The sequence below is a fragment of the Ursus arctos genome, unplaced genomic scaffold (assembly GCF_023065955.2).
Source record: "Ursus arctos isolate Adak ecotype North America unplaced genomic scaffold, UrsArc2.0 scaffold_8, whole genome shotgun sequence".
NCBI classification, from domain to species: Eukaryota; Metazoa; Chordata; class Mammalia; order Carnivora; family Ursidae; genus Ursus; species Ursus arctos.
The window spans coordinates 51455846-51479980 of NW_026623100.1; the positions used below are offsets into that span (position 1 = coordinate 51455846).

Here is a 24135-nt window from a genome sequence, read left to right on the forward strand (position 1 = left end):
GGGCAAGCAGGACCTCACCCCCTCCCTCACATGGGCAGGGATAGTACCATTTTGTACCCAACCAAGTACACTGATTTTGTGCTGGGTGCTGCCAAGGAGAAGGAAGGGCAGGGCTCCCTGAGAGCATATGAGCAGGGGACCTGAGATCGGTCCTCCTTGCATGGTCACCTGGCGCCCAGGTACCGGCGCTCTGGAGAGGAGCGTCCCAGACCCTTGCCTCTGCCCTCCAGACAGGCATGCCCGCTTCTCCCGCTTCTCAAGGCCATGCTCGGCCAAGGTCTCAGCCGCCAGCACGTTCGTGTCCCTTTGCCAGGGCCCGTTATGGAAAATGTCGAATATTCTGTGTGATCTTAGGGACAGCTATGGATGAAATGCACACACACAGATCCTATGCTACGGTGGCCTAAGGATTTTTCTTTAACTGGTTTATTTAACTGTTTGCTGCAATGACTGCAAGTTGTAAAATGTGTCCCCCACCTCTGCCAGTGCCTTCACGGGCCCTCAGAGTCAACAGTAGAGGAAGTGTTCTGGTCAGAGATGCCCAGATCGGAGACATTAGGCCCAACTTGGATTTGATCACCCCAGTTTCTTCATTGCTCTGATTTTTCTACTCAAACGGGATTCTATCCTGATGCTTCTCAGCTGAGCAGCTCAGAGAGCACCTGTGAGGAGGGCGGGCTCTTACCCAGCAGGTGCAGGAGATGGAGCCCAGGCACCGCGTGAGCTCACAGGGGACGTAGGGCTGGGAGGGCAGCCCGTCCTCAGCCCCTAGATGCTCCGAAGGACCTTGGAGACCTTTGACCACAGAGCCCTCTCCACCTGTGTCCCAGCCTCTCCAAGCCACAGTCCTTACCGAGGCGGGGGACGGTGCAGGAGGCTGAGCTGCCTTCCCAGGGTTGAAGAGGGAGAGGGGAAGAGAAGACAATCCCAGCTTCGGCATGTGTGCCTTCGTCCTCGGGGAGCCAGGACTGTGGCCTCGGGGGGGGGGGGGGGCGCTGTTATGACTCCTATGCTGTCCTGTGCTCCTCTGAAAACATGGGGCTCCCTGAGACTTTGGACACCAACAGGGGTGTCTTCTGGATAACAACGGGGAAATGCTGCTCTCATGCCAGTCCTAGGCCATCCGAGGAGGTGGGCTGACCTCTCCACTCCAGCCCGGACCTCAGTAGTCAGAGCACTTCCTGGACTTGGGGATTTAAGGGGCGAAATGTTTTTAAAAATTATGCTTATGACATAGTGTGGTCAATTATTTTGCCAAGTAAAGAACAAAAGAAACTGCTAGTCACTAACCTTTCATAAAAGGAAATATTTTAATGTCAAAGTATTTGGATTTGATCTAGACTAAAACCTCAGAATAATGATAATACTAGAGGAGATAAGGCCTTTCTTGGGATGACAAATTACTTAGCACCCATGTGCCTCAGTTTCCCCATCTGACAAATGGGTCGGTACCATTGTTGGGGTTGTTGTGAGAATTAACTGAGTTAATATTTGTTGTGAGAATTAACTGAGTTAATATTTACAAAGTGCTTAGGACGGTGCCTGGCATGTAAGTGTGATAACGTTTTTGTTAAATAAAAAATTAAAATTGTATTTAAAACGTGAACAAAGGCAAGCAAGCCCGCGATTGGACTGAGACTGGCACTGCAGGCTAGAGCCTGGAGGGGGCAGAAAGAGTCGTTTTCGGTGAGGAAAATGCCCACCGCCGTTCTCTGCCTCCTTCCTGTTTTTCTGCCCCTAAGGCCCCAGCGTGACTCTAGGTCTGGCTCTTCCTGGGTGTGGGCTCTCCTGCTCTGATGCTCACCCCGCCCCCCCCTCCGCAGGTGTTCGGGGGCCTGGTGTGGATCCTGATTGCCTCGTCCCTGGTGCCCATCCCCCTGATCCAGGGCTGGGTGATGTTTGTGTCCGTGTTCTGCTTCCTGGCCACCACAACTCTGCTTGTCCTGTACATAACTGGTGCCCACGGCGGGGAGACTTCCTGGGTCACCCTGGTGAGTCACAGCCTGGAATGTCTGAGGCGGGCAGGTGGGTATTGGACCCTCTCCCCTGGCAGGCTGGTTTTTTGAGTGCTGGCTGAGGCTGTCCGTCGCTGCCTCCTAGGCCCGTTCCCAGGCTGAGTGGGCCAGGCCTTGGGCTCTGAGCTCTCCCCACAGCAGCCCAGGGCTCCCCACAGTGAGGTCAGGAGAAGGTGAAGGCAGAGGTTGACTGTCGCTGCCTGATTCCCATTGGGCCTGCTCTGCTTTCTCCTGCATGACTGCCTTTTTCATGGATAACCAGCAGCCCAACCACCCCTCCCCAGCCCGCCTGCACCTGTGCCTGCTCGCGTCTCCCAACGTCCAGGAGAGCTGGTTTCCATCTTAGGAGGGGGCAGGGACCTGGCTGCCTTGGCTGCCCAGTGTGAGGCCGGGCTTCCTGGCCAGTGCCCAGGGATGGCCTTCTAAAGCAGGGTCCCCAGAGAAGGACTTGGAGGTGGCAGACAGATGGCCTGTGGTCTTGATTCTACATAAGTTCTGCCTTGAGGCCCTTGAGGGGGTAAAACTTACGCATGGGAAACCTACCTTTTATCAACAGTGGAAGGGGGCAGGGCCATTTGCCCAGGCCTCTACTCTCAAAAGGCCTCCTACTTAGACTTTTTTTTTTTTTAAGATTTTATTTATTTATTTGAAAGAGAGTAAGAGAACTCAAGCAGGGCGAGCAGCAGAGAAAGTAGCAGAGGGGAAGAGAGAAGCAAACTCCCCACTGAGCAGGGAGCCCAACTCGGGGCTCCATCCCGGAACCCCGGGATCATGACCTGAGCCAAAGGCAGACGCTTAACCGACTGAGCCACCCAAGCGCCTCCTACTTAGACTTTCAAAATCACCTCCAAATTGCAGCTACTTAAAACCCCATTCTAGGACCTTTTTGCTTTTAAACACAGCTGGAGTTCCCCCACCCACGAAAAATTTAATACTAACAAGACAAAACCACAGTGGAAGTGGCCTGGGCCTTCTCACCCTGCACTGGCCACTGAGGCCACATCTGAACTGGGACTGTGACCACCTAGGGTGCTTCTCAGGGCCAGAGCTGATCTCCGCCTGTTTGATCCCAGGCTGCTCTTCCTGACCCCCACCTCTTCCTTGATCCCGCCTCAAGGGAAAGCAGCGTGCCTCCTCCCTGAAGTCCTGACTGCGGCCCCCACACCAGTGAGACAGAACCCGCTGGGCAGTGCTGGTTACACACCTTCTGTGAGGAGGGGGCTGGGGGGTGACGTTGGGCGGACAGGGCAGGGGTCAGGGCAGGAAGGCCCTTCTTTCCCAAAGGAAGCAGCAGAAGATGAGGGCAGGACCTGAGCCTTGTCAGGAGGGGACCAGGGGGAGACAGGCCAAGACCACAGCCGCCCACCTCTCTGACGGCCCTCTTTGACCCTGCAGGATGCAGCCTACCACTGTGTCGCTGCCCTGTTTTACCTCAGCGCCTCTGTCCTGGAAGCTCTGGCCACCATCGGGACGCAGGAGGGTTACACCTACAAGCAGTACCACGAGAACATCTCTGCCGTGGTGAGTGTTCGTCCACTTGCCCCTGGGCCCGGCTCCCCGCGCCCCTGATTGACGGAGGGTCAGCAGAAGGCTGCTTGGGCCTCCCCTCTCTTTTTACGTCACTGACTTCTGAAGAAACAAAGCCTGGAGAAGGGAGCGGATGTGCCCCAGCCTCCCTTAGCCCTCTGGTCGGTGCCGCGCTGCGCAGGCCTGGGCTGGCCCAGGGGTCGGCGCCTGGGTGGGCTTTGCAAAAGGGAAATGACCGCGAGTGTCAGGCAGTGTCTGAGCTCTCCACGAATGATCTTATTTAACTCTCCCAGTAGCACCAGGATGTAGGCACTCTTATCGTACCCATTTCACAGATGCAGAACCAGGACGCTGAGAACGTGGGTAACTTGCTCCAAGAGGGCCAGGAGTTGTTGGTGTCCAGAGCAGGTGCTCTGTCACCCATACTCTCTCAGCCCCTGTTTAGAGCAGTGAGTGAGTCCTGGCTCTCCTGGAGTGGCCTCCCCTCCAAGCACACAGCCAGGCTCGGGGAAGCACTGAGGCCGCCGATGTAAAACCGAGTGGCCAGTGTCTCACCAAGCCCCGGCTGCGGAGTGGGGCTGTGGAGAAGCTTTTCTGGGCCCAGCGTGGCCAGACCCCTCAGCTGGGGGTGTTTGCTGCTGCGGTTAGGTCTTCAGCTGTTCTGGGAACCTGCTGGAGCAGGAGGGGCCAGAGCTCACAAATGAGCCCATAGTTCCCGTCCGACTCCCTCAGAACTACAGAGATGTTAAATATCTTTCTCCGAGCCCTCACGGTGAGCAATGCGGGGGCCCCAGGGGCTTGAGCCTCATTCACTCCGTCAGCGGAACAAATGGGGGTGCCCACTGCATGTGGCCAGCGTGCCTGGTGGGTGCGAGCCCCTGGACCCTGCAAGAAGGGTTCTCCAACTGTGAGCCAGACCCGTTGTGGACTTTGAGGTCATAAACTGGATTTTCTTTTTAATGGAATGAATCAGAATGACAGAGAGTAGGAGAATGTTTTAACTCATAAAACCTTTTTCCAGAACTCTGCACGTGTGGGCTCCCGCCCGTAGGCAAACTCGCAATATCAGATGTGTTTCTAACCATGGGCATAAAAATATGGAAAAGGTTCAGGAAGTAGCACTCCTCAGGATTCTAAAGGTCGGCCTGTGAATTATACAAATCCTGAGGTCAACTGGGATGATCGATCGATCACAAGATCCCCGTCCCAGGTGCCAAAACTGTGCCGTCCCCACTTTTTGGGAAGAGTAGAGCAGAGGCTGAGAGAAAACCCACAGGGAGGGGCACTGTTGGGCTCTTGGAAAGGATTTGGCAGGGGTGTTCTTCCTGCTTCCAGAGAGAAGGGTCTGGAGGAAAGTTCCTGAAAGCCTTGCCTGCTGGCCCCTATGGGCCCATCCCCTGCCCCAAAGAAGCCACATGTTCCCCTTAAGTTCCCAGCCTACTCTCCAGTTCCATAAATATGGCCACTTCTAGTCCCTGGCACCCCCTCAAATGTCCCACAACGTGGGAATGTCTCCTGTATTGGCTCATCTCCCAAGATGGCTGGTTTCTAAATAGGAACACAGCCAGGAGGCACCTTCGTTCTTCTTCCTTCCCTTGGGAGCCAGGTAACCCGCCTCGTCTGTCACCCTTCAGATGACTCCCTTTGAGGGCCTCACACCTCACCCTCTCCCAACCCCAGAAGTCTTCTCTCTGAACAGACATCAGCAGCAAGGCATTTGACAACAGCTTCCATGAAATTATTGCAGATGACAGTCGTGAAATGCACGTGGAATGAGGCTAGCGGGGAGCAAGCCCGTTAGGGTGAATGACTGCCTCGGCCCACGGGACAGATCTCTAGTTGAGAACCACTGTCATCTACTGTGTTCCAACTGTCTTCTTTTTCTTCTTACCAAAATGCAACATACACCCAGAGAAGTGAGTAGGTTGCAAGGGTACAGATGGGCAAATTCCTATGAAGTGAACTCCTCTGTGTAAGAAGCATCCAGATTGAGAAATAGAACAAAAGAAATGGCTCCCAGGGACCTTTGTCCTTCCGCTATCACCGTGCACCCAAAGGAAGGATACCGGCCTCCTGATTTCTAGCCGCCTAGTTCAGCGGTGCCTGCTTTTGAGCTTGTGTAAATGGAGTCATGCAGTGTGCATTCGTCTAAGTCTGGCTCCTTTCTCTCAACCTTAGGTTTGGGGCTCATCCACATTTCCGGGTGGATGTAGTGTTTATTCTCATTGCTGTCTAGCATTCCACCGATGACTACACCAGCGTCTATTTATCCACTCCCCAATTGCTCGTGTCCCCCCATTTTTGTTAGTTGAATTAGACCTAATGGTCTAATGCCCAGGCCAAGTCAGGAGCGCCAGAATCCAGAGTCAAAATGTGGCCAGTAGGCCAATGCACTGGGCTAACGGTGATACATGAGCATGGTTCAACGTAAAGTCACGCTTTTCTAGTCAAAATAGCAGCTGTATCCGTGAGCAGGGGAGCCCCTGCCCAACCACAGCGTGCCTTTCCCACGTCCTGGGGGTAGCCAGCCGGGGAATGGGGAGGCACGTCAACACCTTCTCCCACGCATTCCTGGCCTTTGGAAGCATCTGGCCTGCCTCTCCTCTCTCTGTGTTGCTTCGTTGGAGCGGCCTCAAAAGCTAAGCTTCTCCCTTTCTCCCCTCTCCTTTGTTGGCCGCAGAGAGTCTGTGCCAGAAGGATCCCTGGAATTGGTGGGAATAGACTGAGAGCAGCTGGAAATTGCTGCAGAAATCTGGAATAACAGTAACAGCAGCCATTTAGGGAGAGGGGTTTCTGAAGGCCCAAGTATATGCATTCATGTCCCTGGCTCCTAGGGTCCCCAGTGTGCCATGGCTTGACCTCACTTGGAAAAAAGTGTCTGTTTCCTGTTACTGCTGGGGACATCGGAGGTGCTCCTGCCAAGGGTTCTCATTGGGTCTGGAATTCCCCAGACAATAAACTGCTCCCATCTGACAGGGAGAGGTGTTTTTGGGGGGGCGAGGGTTCTGCTCACTCACGTACAACTTCTCCTTTTCAACGGTATTCCCGGATGAGTTCTCTTAAATTTGTTATTAAATAACTCGGCTTACTCATCGCCTCTGGCCAATGAGGTGAAGGGTTCGCCCATGTGTGGAGGCAGGGAGAGAGCAGGCATGATGACCGCTGGTGTTTATGGGCATTTTCAAGAGTCATGGAACCGTAGCTGCCCTAACGTCGTGCCTGGGTTGGAAACTCTTGACCCCCACACCCAAGGTCACAAATCCAGGTGCAGATATTTGACTTGGGGGCAGGCAAGCCTTCAGAGAGGCCAGCCACGCAGAGCAGGTGACAGGAATAGATGATGCCCGCGTGAACACAAGTCAGGGCCTTGACAGGGACAAAGGGACCATTTGCCGCATTTCCAGGGCCTTTGTTCCCAGTGTCGAAACGCTGACTGGATCTTTCCGACAGCTTTCTCAGTAAGCCCCCCTCCTTTTTGCCAAAGCCCCAATCCCTCCTCCTCGTCCCAGTCCCTCACTTCCCATGACCCTGGCACCCTTGCCCATGCTTGTGAAATTAAGATTCCTAGAATAAAATTCTGGTAGGGGTCTGAGGATGACCAGACAGCATCAAGACCTTAACCAGAGCCAGCATACCTACGTGTTCGTATGCTCTTAGCCAAGGCCAGTGGAATCTCTGCTGGTGGACCCTGGCCTTACTGGTGTGGGGGAAGGATGTTTTCCACGGAGAGCAGTATCATTGGAGGGGTCTCTGAGGGCCTCCATTTCCAGCTGGGTCGCACCAGCACGGTGATGTGTGATGGCAAATAGTTGACCTTGCACACCAAGTCCTGTGATTGGTGGGTCACCTGGAGCTCTGTGCTGAGAGCATTCTGGGGCCACATCTGGGCTCAGCAGGAAAAGACGTCTGCGGGAATGATGGGAATCTGCGGTGGCCCACACCCTTTGGGGCCATCGTCCCCGAGCACCATGTGAGTGGCCGGATCAGTATGGACAGGCCACGCGTTGCCCTCCCCCCACGCACCCCCATTAATCGTTGTTTATCTTGGTTTCAGGTGTTTTCATACGTGGCCACTCTCCTGTACGTGGTTCACGCAGTGTTTTCTTTAATCAGATGGAAGTCTGCATAAAGCAGCAGAACGTTTGCTGAAAACTCAGACGGTGTTCACGGATCAGCCCGCCTTCCAACATAACATTTTAGAATGCAAAAATACTCCCGATGGTGGAAAAAAGAAAACAAACAAAAAGCAACGCTCTGTTTCTTGTGGGTGTTATGTTTACTCTCCCCTATACCTTCATGTCAGGGTTGGGGGCTTGCTGCTTTTAACCTCCAACGGCTGAGCTGTCTTTCTAGAGTCATTTTCTGTTTGTGAAAGAGGGCTGTGGGGGTGGGAAATGGAAACCGTGACCACGAAACCAAGACCCCCTGCTGACCTCTGGACCGGATCTTGAGAACTATCTGTTGGAATTTCCCACAAGCTCTTTTGAGTACCCATCCTGGGGCCCGTTTCCCAGTCTTCATGGATCGTCCACCTGTCCTGGGGAGTAAGGCTCACCCAGCAAGTATCTGCAGATGTCCCAGTGGAAGATGATAAAACTTTGAAATACTTTATAAAGTGCCTTTATGCTCAGTACTTTTGTGGGGTGTTTGGGGGGTTTTGTTTTTAATTTCCCGGTATCAGGGACTCCATCATTGCAGCTTTCTTTCTGAGGAATCTTTTGGCTTAGATGGAACCTCTCGAGGCAGCATCAAATGGCAGTTCAGATGACAGCTGCATGTGCTCGGCCACCGCGCCGCCTGAGAGCCCGTCCCTGGGTATCCCACCCTCCCTAGCTACCAGGCGTGTCCGATGGCTTCGCCCTCTCTGGAAACTCACCAAGTACCCGCCCGGGGGACCCCTTCTTTCTAATGGAACATAGACCCTCCCCCCCAAGACAAAGGGGCCTGTACTCCATTAGAAAGTCCTTAAGCCAGGGGGTACCTGGGTGGCTCAGTCGGTTGAGCAACCGACCCTTGATCACTGCTCAGGTCTTGGTCTCAGGGTCATGAGTTCAAGCCCCCCATTGGGCTCCACACTGGGTGTGGCACCTACTTAAAAAAAAAAAAAAAAGAACAAGTCCTTAAGCCAAAAGAAAGCAAGGTGCAAAAGTATCTTCTCACATCCCGTGAAGCTGATCAGAAATTCTCTGGGCAGTGTGCTTTGTGTTCTGTTCCAATTAGGGATGTGGGTAATAAACTGTTCCTTAGAATTTCCTTGGGCCACTCCCAAGGAGAGCAAGAGGACCAGATTACTGAGGGAAAGGAAGTAAGAGGACAAGTGGTGAGTACCATGTTTTAGGTGTGGGCTGTCTGGATTGAAAGGAGAGGGGGCAGTTAGGAAGGAGGGCGCTCAGTTAGGAATCAATCCTGAAAGCCCAGTCGCCATGTTAAAATCCTGCTTTGTCCCTTTGCTCAGAGAACTTAATGATATCCCACAGCAGGGCACCAAATAGATGCCTCAAAAACTGGTCACCTCCCAGCTGTGGAGATATCCAGGCGGAGGCTAGCGGCCTCGTAGAACGAAGATTCAAGGCTCAGGCAGAGGGTTAACAAGCTGACATTTTACTCCCCTTCCAGCTTGGGGATGTCTTGACTAAATGGGGTCTCAGTGGTATTTTCAGGAGATCCTTTGTGATCCCAGGGAAATCGTACTGGAAAAAGGCCACTTTTAGTGAACCCACTTAAAGGAAAATTTAAGTAAAAATTTGATAGTCCATTAGGAGCAAAAGTTTAGATTGAGGCTTTATCCTGAAAAGGTACACATTAAAAATCATGAAGAAATGATAGGAAGTTTGTCATGTAACAAAATCTGCAATCAAGTGCTGATTGAGGAAAGTGGCTTTTTTTTTCCCAACAAAACTGCCTGATTGCTTGCTGCTGAGCCAGAAACATGATGCCCACGGAGGAGCATTTTTGGCCCCCATCAAAAAAGAGAAACCAAAGGCTTGCTTGAATTTCCTGAAGGTTCCTCAGTGTTTGGGAATTTTAATCATTCTCTTTAAAGGAATCTTGATTTGCTCTTTCTCTTTTCTCATTTTCATTTGCAAATTGGTCTAATGGTAAAATGGGTAAAATCCATATTCGTCCAAGGCTTTGCAGGTGATTCTCTGACAGGACTTCCTCATTCTTCCCACCCGGAGTCCTTTTTTTTTTTTTAATTTAATTTGCAGTTTCATCTGGCATTTGACTTGCATCCTGTTCCCATTGGATGTTAATGGATGGCCAGCCTCCAAAAATGCCCTCTCCTGGTCTTGCTCTTTCCATTCCCCCAACCGTCCTCCCCGCCCCCGCCCCGAACAGAGTCTAATTTCCTTGCTCAGGCATCTCCTCGCTCAGCTCTTCTGCACCCCACTGTTAAGGAGGTGTTTGCAGGGCAAGGGCTGACTGTGGGGCAGGACTTCCTGCTAAAGGCACTGACCCTCTGGAACCCCGAGATGCCTGGGGAGGGGGCATTTAAGAAATCTGCAGGGCAACAGCCAAATGGTCCTCGGACCCCACGGAATGGGCATGGACTGAGCACCTGCTCTGCTGGGACCGTCGGTCCCTTGAGGTGTGGGATGCTGTCTGCCCCCCGAAGCTTCTTGGGGCTGGCATGCCTCACTTGTTTGCGTCTGAGTCTTGAACAGGAGGGGTCCTTCTCTGGGGCGTATCTTGGTTCCAGCCCACATTCCTTAGATACTGCCTGCTTGGTGTCCCTGATGGACCAAAGTTCCAAACGTGACCTCCCAGAGGACACACACGTGCACCTGTGTGGCCATTTGCCTTTCATTTTTGGAGCTCTTGCCTTGGGCCCGGCACTGTGGAAGCACCTTCCATTGTATGTACGGAGCCTCCTGTCCTCCCCGAAGTGGCCACAGGAAAGAGCGAATCCTGTCCTGTCAATTCAGGGAGGAGGGAACAGGCTCACTCAGCTGGTGAGAACCGGAGCTGGGTTTCTGGCCGGCTCCTCCTGCTTCCTGCCCTAGGCTGCCCACACCTGTCCTCACGCGAGTCTGTAGCCCCCCCCCCCCCGCCTCTCAGAAAGGGACAGCGAGACAAGCCCTTGGAGCACCCCTGCTGCCAGCGGGCAGGGGTCTCCCCAGCGGGAGGCCAGCAGCTGGGACAGCCCAGACTGCCCGCAGTGTCTGCAGGAGGCCACGTGGGGCCGTATTGAAAGGGGCTGGTGGCGCCGAGCCGCAAAGTCACGACAGCTCCCGCCCAGGCAGGTACCCAGTCCCGCTCTGCAGCCTCCAGGGAGCCGAAGGCCCACCCACTCCAGCGGATCCTTTGCTGAGAAGGCGAGTAACTGGATGTTTTTAGGATCACGGAACAAAGAGCAGAATCCCGCCATGGATCCGAGAGAGGATTAAGAAGCTGATACCTGTGACGTGACCAAGAGCCGCGTGCAGAACAGACCACGGTCACCACAAATACGGGGTGAGGGCCTGCGTCCCGGGAGGGCAAACGGCGACAGACAGCTGTGGAGCAAATCCGACCAGGATATTGTGGAGACTCTCGCCTGTGACTTCAGTGGCCGTGCCCCCCCTTGCTTTGTTTTGGCTCTGGGGGCATTCTCCTGGTGGCCTTCCCCGCGCAGGGCACGGTGGCCTGATAGGGGCCTCATCCGCGGACGGTCCTGCTCTGTGAACCACCCCCTGACCCCCCCATTCTGCTCCCAGTGGTCCCCACTGGCTCTGCCCTTCTCCTAGAGAGGACAGTGGGTAGGAGCTGAGCCTCAGCAGCGTTTAGAAGCAAACTCGAGCAAGCGCTGCGTATCAGAGCCCTGGCAGCAGCCCACGCGGGGTCTTGAGGCCTCCGATGCTGACCTGAAAGACACAGCAAAGGGCTCGCACTGCCCGCCCAGGGCGCGAGCGAGCAGGCCTTCGGGGCCCACACAAGGGCCTGTTGTTCCGGGAATCACTCGGGGCTGGTTCGGGGGTCACAATGGGGCCTTTCAAGGGACAAAGAGCCTCTGGGCCAGCGGAGTGTCCCTGCACACATGGGCATCTGCCCAGGGCATTTAAAATAACATGATTTGGAAAAACAGATTTAAAGTGATGTTGACCACTCTTTGCGTGATTCAAGGCCTTTGTTCTGTCTCCGTCAGGTGTGGCCATGGCAGCCATGGTGCGTGCTGGAGGCGGATGCCAGGGCTCCCTCTCAGGTACCACAGGGACAGTCACTGTGCCAGCCTCAGGGATTTGATACACACAGCGTGTTCAGTTCCCAGGGCTTCTCTCGGCCAATGCACGGTCAGTGAAAGCTCACTAGGACAGACATCCAGGGACACGAAGGGGGAGAAGACTTGCCAACGACACCATGTGCCCAGTGCTGCATGACGTGCTGACTTCTTCACATAATCCGCATGACAACTCTGTGTGATGGATGCCATTTAGATGAGGAATCTGGGGCACAGAGAGGTGAAGTGACTTACCCAAGGTCACACAGCAAGTCAATGTGATTCCAGTTCCAGGGGGTCTAGCTTCAAAGCCCCAAAGATACCTGTCAGGTAGCACATCTCACCATGACAGGGTCTCTGTCCCTCTGGGAGCGGGGAGCACGCACACGCCAAGCATGTTCTTCACACCCACAACGCTGACAGACAACATAAGAAGGTTCCAACCTACACACAAGTAGTGTGGGCGAAACCCAGCCAGAAGCCCGGCCCTCCTGGGAGGTGTGTCTGAGATGAGCAAAGAGGGCAAGGAGGGCTTTCCTGGGCAGAGCCAAGGTGGGGATCCAACCCAGGTATGGTGGGGAAGGAGAGGTCTCAGGAGGTTATGGGGGCCTGGGATGCCCCCGAAGGTGAGGCTGCAGACTGGCTTTTACCCAAGGAGCACCGGGGGCGGAATACCTGTTGGACGGTGGCAGCTGTCCAAGCGAGAGGTGGCTGTGGGTCTAGACAGCAGCAGTGGGGGAGGGGGCAGGCTGGGCTGGGGAGGTGGGATAGACTTGACCAGACTGCAGTGGACTGAGAGCCAGTAGAAGGGAGTGGCCGAGGGCGTGGATCCCTGAGCTTGCCCAAGTGTGTGGCCTCTCTCTCAACCTCAGCTCCCTTGCCTGAGGAAGTGCCAGCTGCGGTCACCATTATGGGAATGGAAGGAAAGGTCTAGAATGATCCTGAAGTTTCTCACCTGGGCACATGATGGTTACTGGCTTTGTCTTTATTCATTAACCATGTTCCTAACATCAGAGGGGCGCCTGGGAGGCACAGCGGTTAAGCGTCTGCCTTCGGCTCAGGGCATGATCCCGGCGTTGTGGGATCGAGCCCCACATCAGGCTCCTCCACTGGGAGCCTGCTTCTTCCTCTCCCACTCCCCCTGCTTGTGTTCCCTCTCTCGCTGGCTGTCTCTATCCCTGTCGAATAAATAAATAAAATCTTTAAAAAAAAAAAAAGAAACTTGGATATTTTGCTTTTCCCCACAGAACTGAACGTTTAATTGGCCATGACATAGTTTAAAATAGCCCCATTTAAAATAGCCTGAGTGGCTCAGTTGGTTAAGCGTCCAAATCTGGATTTCTGCTCAGGACATGATCTCGAGGTTGTGAGATCAAGCCCCACACCAGACTCCACACTGGGGGTAGGGCCTGCTTGGGATTCTCTCTCCCCCCCTCTGCCCTCCCCCATGCTCACGCACACTCTATCTCTCTCTCTAAAAAAAAAAAAAAAAAAAAAAAAAGTCTCATTTAGCAAACCAAACTTCAGTCCCTTGGAAGGAGGCCCCTTCCTCCAGAGCCCTCCTGACCACTACGTGAAGTGCACTGTGAGGGCCCGAGAGGGTCAGGGTCATCCAACCAGACCCTTGGCTCCTCTCGGTTTCCTGGGCATGAATAGCCAGGCCTGAGCAGCCTGAAGCCCCAGCCCCTGGGGACAGGCGGGACAGCTGGGAGGGATCACCGAAGTTGCAGAGGAAGAACAGGAGACCCAAAAGGCCAAGAGACCCACCAGCACCCAGCAAGGTAGCGCTGGAACTGGCGTTCGGGCCCCCGGGTGCCCTCCTCTGCCAGCTTCCCCCTCGTCTTCCTGCCCCTGCTGCCCTCCTCTTTCCCCCAGTTTTATTAAGATGTAATTGTCATGTAACATTGTACAAGTTCCAGGTGTCCAACATAATGATTTAATGTGTGTCTATTGTGAAATGCTAACCACAATGAGTTTAATTAATATCCATTATCTCGTGTCGTTACCAAATTTTTTCCTTGTGCTGAGATCTTTTAAGACTTGCTCTCTAAGCCACTTTCAAATATACAGAAGTGTCGTTAGCTGTAGTCATCCCGTTATACACCACATCCCTGAACCTACTCAGCCTGTAACTGCAAGCGTGTGTTTTTGGACCCCCATCAACCAATTCTCCCGCCCCCACCCCCCACCTCTCGCAACCACTAATCTCATCTGTCTCTATACACCTGCTGTGGGTTTTTTCAGATGCCACACATACGTGATCACACAGTCTTTGTCTTTCTCTGACTTATTCACTTAGCAAAAGGAAGTCACTATCCCAAACAGGTACATGCCTTACTTACAACAGTCAAGACATGGAAACAACCTAGGTGCCCGTCTGCAGACGAATGGGTTAAAAATGTGATATATAAAGGAAAATTATTCAGCCATAAAAAAAAAAGAAGGAAATCCCACCATTTGCGACAACATGGATGGACCTCGAGGGCATTATGCCCTGCTCTTTTAAGATATCCCACTGCTTTCTGCCACGTGCCCTGAGGTGAACAGAGCGGAGCCGAATTAGCCAACTGTGCTCGGTCACCCAGAAAGGGCGTGGGGAGAAGAGCCATCTCTGTGCGCGGGGGAGCGGGATAAAGACCCAGGCTCGGTGGTCCACTGGGAGACCCTGTGGCCTTCAGCTTTGGGGTCGGAACCGATGACCATCTTGAACATCCCACAGGACACGCGTCCAGCAATGGCTTGAGTGAGGGGCGTGGCTGTCCCCAAACATGGCCCACAAAGCACCCAGCACGCTCTGTGCACATTGTACCGTGCATGTCAGTGAGGGTGATGATGGCGATGATGGTGGCAACCATGTCATCTCCAGCCTGACCCCTGCCTGGCTGGCATGCCACATCCTCCAGGGCACTGTCCCCATACCCAGCAGGCTCCTGCTCCTGGGTATCTTGGCTCTCCACACCCCTGCCTCTGCTCCTTAAGCCTGCAAGCACCCCACTTCCCCACCACTTCCCAGCGGATGGCCTGGCAGGTTTCTCTGCAGAAACCCGTGGCCAACCCCCCAAAGGGATAGAGTGAGGCCAGAGGGACCGATGGCCTCTACGCAGCTCCCAGGATGGAAAGTGGAGAGGAAAGAGGAAGTGAACTGGCTCTGAGGGCCCCTCCATTCCTCCCATCCAGGCCAGGAAGTGAGGGCTGGCAGGGGACGTGCAGGAGGACAGACAGCATATTTCCATGGACCTCTCACATCTCAAAGCGGGGCTCGGGCCCCCAGCCTTGGCCCGGGCCCTGCTTGGCCTGAACAATACCCAGAAGGCAGGCCGAGACCGCGTGCCCAGTGAGCAGGCCGCTGCAGCCAGCTGCTCCGACAGGGCTCCCCTGCCCTCCACCCCACTTACCCGAGGCAGGCAGTGTCCGGCCCCTGCTGCTACCAGGCAAGCGATGGTGACCCTCTCAGGGGCTCCACAGGCTGTCCTCCCTGCTCTGGCACAGCCCCCGCTATAATGGAAGGGGCGGGGGTGTCTGGCCTCACTCAGCAGGACGGTGGGGGGAGAGGAGTGATGGAGGGACCGAGAAAGCTGCCATGTGGTCCCCATGGGCTCCCTGCCCCTCACCCTGCTCAGCTCTGTTCCCTCCTGTGCTGCCTATGTGGGTCCCCAATGGCGGGAGGGCATTCTCAGTGGGACTGAAGTCAACAGTTCCCCAAAGTTCTTTGCGGTCCCCTCACGACTAGGAGATGCTATGGTCATTTCCACCGTGCAGGTGAGGAAGCAGGCTTTCTGACACTGAATAGTGACCATCTGAGTAACACCCAGGGGAGCCCAGCCTTGAACTGGGGCCCACCGCTGAGCCCGGGCAGAGACGGAGCCAGCGCTGCAGAGGGTGTCACATGGACTGGTGCGTCCCCAACGTCGCCCTGCCTCCGTCTGGTGCTTGTCTCACCCCCTGCCCCGCACCCCAGCCCCTGGGTCTGGCGGGACACAGGTTCTCGGCTGCCCCTGTTCATCTTCGGAGCTCAAAGGGGCTCTTGCTTCCAAAGCTGCTTGCATTTTAGCAAGAGACCCTTGCAAATCTGAGAGGAAGGCTTTCCTGGTGTTGTTTCAGACACACAATCCCACTCTTGCACGTCCCGAGCCTTTTCTAACAACGAGAATGTTCTTCCTGCTGGAGTGGGACGACACCCCCGCCCCCCGGCCTCGAGGAGCAGTAAGCAGGCCCCGCTTGCCTAAGCAGGCTCCGTCGGCTTCAGGCCCAGATAAGCCATCTCCCGGACAGCCGGAGAAGGAGCAGATGGCGCCGCAGAAGCCGGCAAGGCCGGCGAGCCATCCGGTGGCCGGGAGAGGCGCCCGGGACAAGGCTGGGTAAGAGGACCCCTTTCTTTCTTGGACGTGACCACATGGCGGATGTGGGTTTGGCGTGTTGATTCCTACGTGGACTTCATTCCCTCCAGGTCTCTGCTTCAGCACTAAGACCAAAGCCACCCGCCAGATCACTCTCCTGCCACCTGCCCAGAAGGTGGGTGTCAGGGACTCTTCCTCCTCCCTGGTCAAGGAGAAATGGCTCTGTGTCTTCTGTCCTCCCCTCCTCCCAGGGTGCTGAGAACACTCTGTGGCTCTCAGAGCCAGTGCATCTGGCCACTACTCTCCCTGCCCCCAGCCTCAGCAGGACCTCCACCAGCAACGGAGGCCCATCCACAGCCCGAAACAATGTGAAAGTCACATCTGTCCTCAAGCCCTGATTGGTCACTCCTTTCCAGCACCGCAAGAGACCTCATCTCCTACTTCCAAAAATTTAAAAGGAGGGAAAAGAAAAAGCCCATCAGAGGAATTTCTCCAGTGCCTTGTCCTTTCTGAGCTCCTTCTTCCCGCCCTGTCTACACACCGAACCCCATCCTTCCGGCCACATCCAGCCCCTTCACCTGCCCAAAGCCAGTCTGTCCCGCACTCCCAGACCCCACGCCTCCTGCCAGCTCTCCCCCTCCTAACCTTCACTGGCCGCTCAGCCTCCCTGCTGGGGGTCCACACTGCACACACGCACATACCTGCCTCTTCCCAGACACCGCCAACACCACCAGGAAGCAAAAACAGATCAATAAACAAGCAAAACTAAAATACAAGAAAGTAAAAACAACCCAAGTGAAACCAAACCAAATAAAACCTGTCCATCAACCCTTTCTTCACTTCGCAGCCAGACTTGTGAAAGAGGTGCCCCCTTGTGCTTTCAGAGAGGACAGGCGAAATTATTTCCCCAACTTTATTGAGGGATAGTTTGGATATAATGAAACGTATCCATTTTACACATACATTTTAATAAGTTTGACCAACACACACGCCCATGTAACAGTTACCTTGATCAAAATATAGAACATTTTCATCACATAGAAAAGTTCCCTTTTGTCCCTTTCAATCAATATCCCTACAGCTCCCACCCCTTGGGCCCAGACAACCACTCATCTGCTTTCTGTCTTTATGGATGGATTTGTTATTTCTAGAGTTTCATATAAATAGAAACTTACAGAATATACTCTTTTATACCTAGCTTCTTTTGCTCATTGTGATGTCTATGAAATTCATCCATGTTATTGAGTTTTAAGCAATTCATTCTTTTTTACGGTTGTTTCTTCTGGAATTCTATTGTATGAATATGTCATAATTTGTTTATCCATTCGTCAACGGACATTCGGGTTGGTGCAGCTTGAGATATTATGAATAAAGCTTTGTCTTTGCGGGAACACGTTTTCTTTATTCTTGGTAAAAACCTAGTTGTTGGCTAGCTGGGTCATGTGGTCAGTGAATATTTAGATTTATAGGAAAATCATTTTGCTTTTCAAAATGGTTGTACTACTTTGCACCCCACAGAAATGCATGAGTCCCAGTTCCTCCCCCTACCAATATTTGATATTATCAGTCTTTTTACATTTTAGTCATTCTGGTGGGTGAGATTCTAATATGCATTTTCCTAATAACTACTGATGTCAGACAACATTTCATGTGCTTACTGGCCATTTGTATATCTTCTTTCATGAAGTGTGTGTGGAAATCTTTTTCACATTTTCTATTGGGCTGTGTGTGTGTGTGTGTGGCAGACATATATTTGATTTTCACTTGACGTAGTTATGTTCTGTAAAGTCACCACAAACACTGAGCAAATACGCTCCTAGGGTAAATACAGGACTAGGATCTATGAGCCTCTGGTCACAACATTTTCGTCATCTGACAAATACGGAAACTTGTTTTATGTGTGTTTCTGTTTAAAGATACCTTCTTTTATCTATTTTGTCAATTCATTAACATGGAACTCATAGCCAACAGCATTTTAATTTCTTCCTGAAAGTTATGTAACACAGGGGCCCCTGGGTGACACAGTCAGTTAAGCATCCGACTCTTGGTTTTGGCTCAGGTAGTGATCTCGGGATCAAGCTCCAGGCCGGCTGCACCCCGAGTGGAGTCCGCTTGAGATTCTCTTACCCTGTCCCCTTGTCTCTCCCAACCCCCCCCCCCCGCCGTGCACTCTCTCACACGCACGCACTCTCTCTCTAAAATAAATAAATAGATCTTAAAAAAAAAAAAAAAAGGAAAGGGGTGCCTGGGTGGCTCAGTTGTTAAGCATCTGCCTTCGGCTCAGGGTGTGATCCCAGGGCCCTGGGATTGAGCCCCGCATCGGGCTCCCTACTCAGCGGGAAGCCTGCTCCTCCCTCTCCCACTCCCCCTGCTTGTGTTCCCTCTCTCGCTGTCTCTCTCTGTCAAATAAATAAATAAAATCTTAAAAAAAAAAAAAAAGGAAAGAAAGACAGAAAGCTAACTAACACATGTATTTTCCCCATAAGGCACATAACAGCTTTTTTCTACCAGCCAGCACTGCTGTTAGGCACCATTTTAAAAAGCAAAATCACTAACAAAACACACAAAACTGCAAGACACGTGGCATGACAGAGACCATAGAAGGACGTTTGGTTACAGCACGAGGGCTGAAACCCAAAGCAGAGTGCCAGCCTGTCAATCCCAGCCAGAATGTGCACATCCAGAAACTCACTTTTTTTTTTTTTTTTTTTTTTTGCCACAAGTGACTGCAGAAGTGCCACAAGTATTGAATTTGGGGTCACAAATAAGTGTTAGCGAGTAGATAAATCCACACTTAATGAGACAGAACCGTAAATATTCAGAGGAATACAAAGACCCAAGTTGGATGTAAGAACTTTGTCAGATGTACGTAGCGTGAGTATTTGCTCCCAGCCGATAGCATGTCTTTTGAAAAGCAGATTTTAGTTTTATGAAGACTAGTTTCTCAACGTTTCTTTTTATGATTTGTGCTTTTTGTGTTTCTCAGACACCTCAGTCTTTGCCTAACCCAAGGTCTTGAAGATTTTTTCCTACATTACCTTCTAGAAATTTCATTGAGCTAACTTTTATATTTAGGTTTATGATCCATTTTGAGTTAATGTCTGTGTTTAGCCTAAAGTAAGGTCAAGATGGATTTTTTTCCCAAATGAATATCCACGGGGCCCATCACTGCATGTTGAAAAGACCATCCTCTTCCGCATTGGATTACCTTGGAGGCTTTGTCAAGTTGCCCCTCTATACGTAGGTCTATTTCTGGATTCTCTTTGGTGTGCCATTGATCCATGTGTCTATCCTTTCGCCAATACCACAGTTTTTGTCTTTGTACCTCTGTAATAAGTCTTGAAATCAGGTTTTGTGGGGCGCCTGGGTGGCACAGCGGTTAAGCATCTGCCTTCGGCTCAGGGCGTGATCCCGGTGTTCTGGGATCGAGCCCCACATCAGGCTCCTCCGCTATGAGCCTGCTTCTTCCTCTCCCACTCCCCCTGCTTGTGTTCCCTCTCTCGCTGGCTGTCTCTATCTCTGTCGAATAAATAAATAAAATCTTTAAAAAAAAAATCAGGTTTTGTAAGCCCCCTTTTTCCTTCTTTTTCAAAATTGTTTGACTCTTCTGTATCCTTCGCATTTTCATATACATTCTTTGACAATTTCATCAAAAAAAGCCTGAAGGGTCTATGATGGGATTTCATTGACTCTACGGCTCCACTTGGGAAGGACTGATACCTTCACATTGTCGAGTCTTCTAATCTTTAAACGCAGTCTATCTTTCCATTTATTTAATCTCTTTCATTTCTCTCGGCGATGTTTTGTTTTCTAGATACATATCTTGCACATACTATTATTCATTTTCTTCCTTTTTAATGCTGTTGAAAATAATGGCAGTTCTAATTTTAAAATATTTGGTGCCATATGTAAAAATACATTTGATTTTTATATATTGATCTTGTATGATCCTGAGAAAAACTTATTAGTTCTAGAACTTTTTCACAGATTCCTTAGGATTCTATACCCATACAATCATATCATCTGCAAATAAAGACAGTTTTACTTTTTCCTTTTCAATCTGGATGTCTTTTATTTCTTTTTCTCATCTTATTATACTAGCTATGAACTCTAGTACGATGTTGAATAGATGTGATAAGACTGGACATTTTTGTTTTGTTTCCAATCAGAGAGAGAACATTCTGTGTTTCACCATTAAACATGATATTTGTGGCAGGTTTTTCACAGATGGTCTTTATCAGATTGAAGACATTTCTTTCTACTCCTAATTCTCTGAGAGATTTTATCATGAAAGTTGTTGAATTTTGCCAAATTTCATCAAATGCTTTTTCTGTATCTGCTGAGATAATCATATAGATTTTCTTCATTCTGCTAATGTGGTGGTTTATATCACTTGATTTTCAAATGTTAAACCAACCTTGCATTCCTAGGATGAACTCTACTTGGTCATGGTGTATTTTTAATGTTTTTATATAACAATACATGTTAGTGGATTCAACTTTGTAATATTTTACCAAACATTTTCATGTCTTTATTCATAAGGGCTACTGGTCTTTAGTTTTCTTGCTTTGTAATGTATTTGTCTGGTTTTCGTATTAGGGCAATTCTGGCCCCATAGAATGAGTTGGGAAGTTGTCCCTCCTTTTCCATTTTCTGAGTTTGTGTAGGATTGGCATTGTTTTATCCTTTAAATAGTTTGATTGAATTAATCTGCAGTTTTCTTTGAGTGACAGCTCATATTAAAAATGGGGTCTAGGGGCGCCTGGGTGGCGCAGTCATTGGGTGTCTGCCTTTGGCTCAGGGCGTGATCCCAGCGTTGTGGGATCGAGCCCCACATCAGGCTCCTCAGCTGGAAGCCTGTTTCTCCCTCTCCCATTCCCCCTGCTTGTGTTCCCTCTCTCGCTGGCTGTCTCCCTCTGTCAAATAAATAAATAAAATCTTTTTAAAAATTTAAATAAATAAATAAATAAATAAATAAATAAATAAAAATGGGGTCTAAAAGCTGCTTGGAGTTCTGAGTACAAGGGTGGGCTTTCCTGGAGTATCGCTGCAGGGGGATCTGGATGAACCGTTTAGTAAAGGAATCTCTAATACCACTAGCTGTTAGTCTTTCCTCTTGCCAGGTCGGATCCCCCCAGAGCAGCCTGAAGGGGATAGGCTGGCAGCCTTCCCTGTGGGAGGCCAGAGGGGGACATTTTTATTTTAGACTCCTTCTCCAGTCCAACTCTAGAGTTCCATGGCATCAACAGTCCCCAAACCTTTTGAGGATTCCGTGTTACAGATGGGTTGGTTCTAGGCTTTCCCTACTGCCTCCCCAGGATTCAGGGGGGTTTTTAGTCTGAAAAGCTAGTTACAGTCTATCTGTTTTCCAGCTTCTAAACTTTTTTTCTCCCATTAGTCCTGTCCTTGTAGTTTTATGCCTTTCAAAAACAACCTTTACTATCATTTGAGTATAGTTTCAAGAAGGCACTAAAGTAGACATGCATGTTTCATCTGCCATATTTACCCCCCAAAGAACTTCTTATTTCCTTTTTTTTTTTAAGATTTATTTATTTATTTGAGAGAGAGAGTGCATGCAGGGGGAAAGACAGAGGGAGAGAGAGAGAGGAAGCAGACTCCCTCCTGAGTGGGAAGCCCCACGCAAGGCTTGGTCTCACAATCCTGAGATCACCACCTGAGCCAAAACCAAGAGTCGGGTGCTTAACCAACTGAGCCACCCAGGCGCCCATTTTTATTTTCAATCCATTGCAATCCGGCTTCTGTTCCCACTGCTCCACAGAAAGCTGCTCCTTCCTAGCTTACTAATTAACTTCTCCTTACCAAGTACAATGGGCCCCAATCAACCCTTATCTTCCCCAACCTCTCCCCAGCATTTGATATCACTGGGCCCCCCTGCTTGACACTGCTTCCTTCCTAGGCTTCAGTGACCTCACTGTCCTGGTCTCCCACCTATTTCTCTGGCTTGGTGACCTTCAACACTCCAACTGGAGTCATCTTCTCTTCCCCGCTCCCCCATGTCCATATTCTTCCTTGGAGAAATCACTCAGATCCATGCCAATGACTCCCAAGTCCATTTATCACCTGCCTCTCACCCAAGTTCCAGATCCATGTACACAACTGCTTACCAAGTCTTCTCATCCATGAACATCACATGTTTCCATTTGATCAAGATGTTTGTGTCCTTCAGTAGAGATGTGCTGTCTTCTTAAAAATCTTGCATATTTTCTGTTACCTGTGTTCCTGCGTTCTTTGTAGTTGTGTTGCTATCATGGCTGGAACCTCTTTGATGTTACTTTTCCTAACTGGCCATTCTGGGGCACTGGCCTCCTGATGATTTCCTGTGGGGTCACCTGTATCTGGCCACCTTGGGCCTCACTTGTATTCGCTCTAAGAGTCTATCCATTGATCATCTTGGATAATATAGGTGGACAATCATGTCCCCTGTAAATGAAGACTGCTTTGTTCCTTCTTGTCCCTTTTCTTGTCTTACTATGCTGGGTAAACTTCCAGGACAAAACCGAATGGTAGAGGAGTAGGCATGCATATCCTGTCCCATCTTTGAATGGAAGGAGTGTTTCTAAGTTTTCACCACTAAGTTCCAGGTTTCCTCTGGTTAGGACCCCTTATCACATTCAGGGCGTTTCCTTGTACTTGCAGTTTGCCAAGAGATTTTATCAAGAGTGGGTATGACTTTGATCAGTTCTCTTTGGTCTCTCTTAGAGACATCACAAAGCTTTTCCCTTTTAAGCTGTTATTCTACTAAATTACACTGGTGGACTATTGTTGAATTAACCCTGGAGCCATTGTTCTGGCAGCCTTCTCAACACCTTAACCCCATCGTGTGACAATTTCTCTTTCTTAGGGGAGTAGACAGAGAGAATAAACCAGGGCCCGTATGCTCAGGCAAGTTTCATCAGTATCCGTTAGTCCCCTTACTGGAAGATAGCCTCGGGTGGCAACATCGTGGAGGTCTGCACACTTGCCTTGTCTGACCAGTCTTTGGTGCTTGGGCTTGCTTATTGTTTAGTGAAGAGTTGCATACTTTGGGTCCTGAAGGAGGATGGAGCCAAGCCAGGCTATGATCCAGACCTGTGATTTCTGCTTTAAGGGATATAAGCAACCATTAGAACACCACCACACCCACCTGCTCATGCCCTCAGTGCCTGGTTATGGATGGAAGCCAAACCCTTCTGTGTCCACCTGGAGGACAAGTGAGCCACCAGCTCCAGAGTCCAGGACATTTAGGCTCAGGAGAAATTGTACCCTTGATAGAAAGATGGCTGGGGGTGAGCAACAATTTCACTAGTCTCCATCTCTTGGTGTCTTGAAAGCTCATCTCTCTGAGATCAAAGGAATCAAAGTAAAGATTCGTGCAGAAGGGGGATTAATTGCCAATTTCAGCAGGGCCCACCACAGTGATGGTGTAATGTTCTTTATATGCACCATAATTTATTGGGGATTTTGGTTTGAGGATGAATGTGTGGGATTGACAGAGTTTTCTTTTCATTCACTGCATGGACTTGGGGAGCTCTAAAAAAAAATACAGGACAGGGTCCAAGCCCTGGAGATTGTGATCCAGTTGCCCGAGGATGGAAACAGGCATCTGTATTTTTTAATGATTTATTTATTTATTTGAGAGAGAGGAAGAGAGAACAGGGGGAAGTGGCAGAGGGAGAGGGAGAGAAAATCCCAAGCAGACTCACGCTGATCGTAGAGGCCGACGTGGGCCTCTATCTCACAACCCCAAGATCACAACCTCAGCCGAAACCAAGAGCCACATGGTAACGGGCTATGCCACCCAGGCACCCCAGAAACCTGTATTTTTAAGAAGTTGTTTAGAGGGTTCTTAAGGAAAGCCGGGTTTGGGAACCACTGACCAGGAAGATACTGGAAGCTCCTGGCTTCAGCCTTATCACCACTGAGATCTAGGGATTCCTGGAGGGTCTTAGAGATCACATGGATACCTCAGACATTATAGCCTGATCCAGCCAAAGCGAAGCAGGAGAGTGTGTGTCTGTGTGCACACTGCTGGGTCCGGCTCTCTCTGGGAAATGGGGGA

General features: G+C 50.9%; 1 protein-coding gene across 2 annotated transcripts in view; it reads left to right on the plus strand.

Moving 5' to 3' along the window:
• MALL (mal, T cell differentiation protein like) overlaps nucleotides 1-12916 on the plus strand; it is a 28855-nt gene extending 15939 nt beyond the window's left edge. Inside the window, exons 2-4 of one of the 2 annotated variants that reach the window (XM_026480170.4) lie at nucleotides 1824-1991; nucleotides 3411-3536; nucleotides 7597-12916. In XM_026480170.4, coding sequence (XP_026335955.1) covers nucleotides 1824-1991; nucleotides 3411-3536; nucleotides 7597-7671 — 369 coding nt within the window. In that variant the 3' untranslated portion in view covers nucleotides 7672-12916. The remainder of the gene's footprint in view (nucleotides 1-1823; nucleotides 1992-3410; nucleotides 3537-7596) is intronic. The other variant, XM_048222753.2, reaches the window with a different exon arrangement.
• The last annotated feature ends 11219 nt before the right edge of the window (nucleotides 12917-24135 follow it).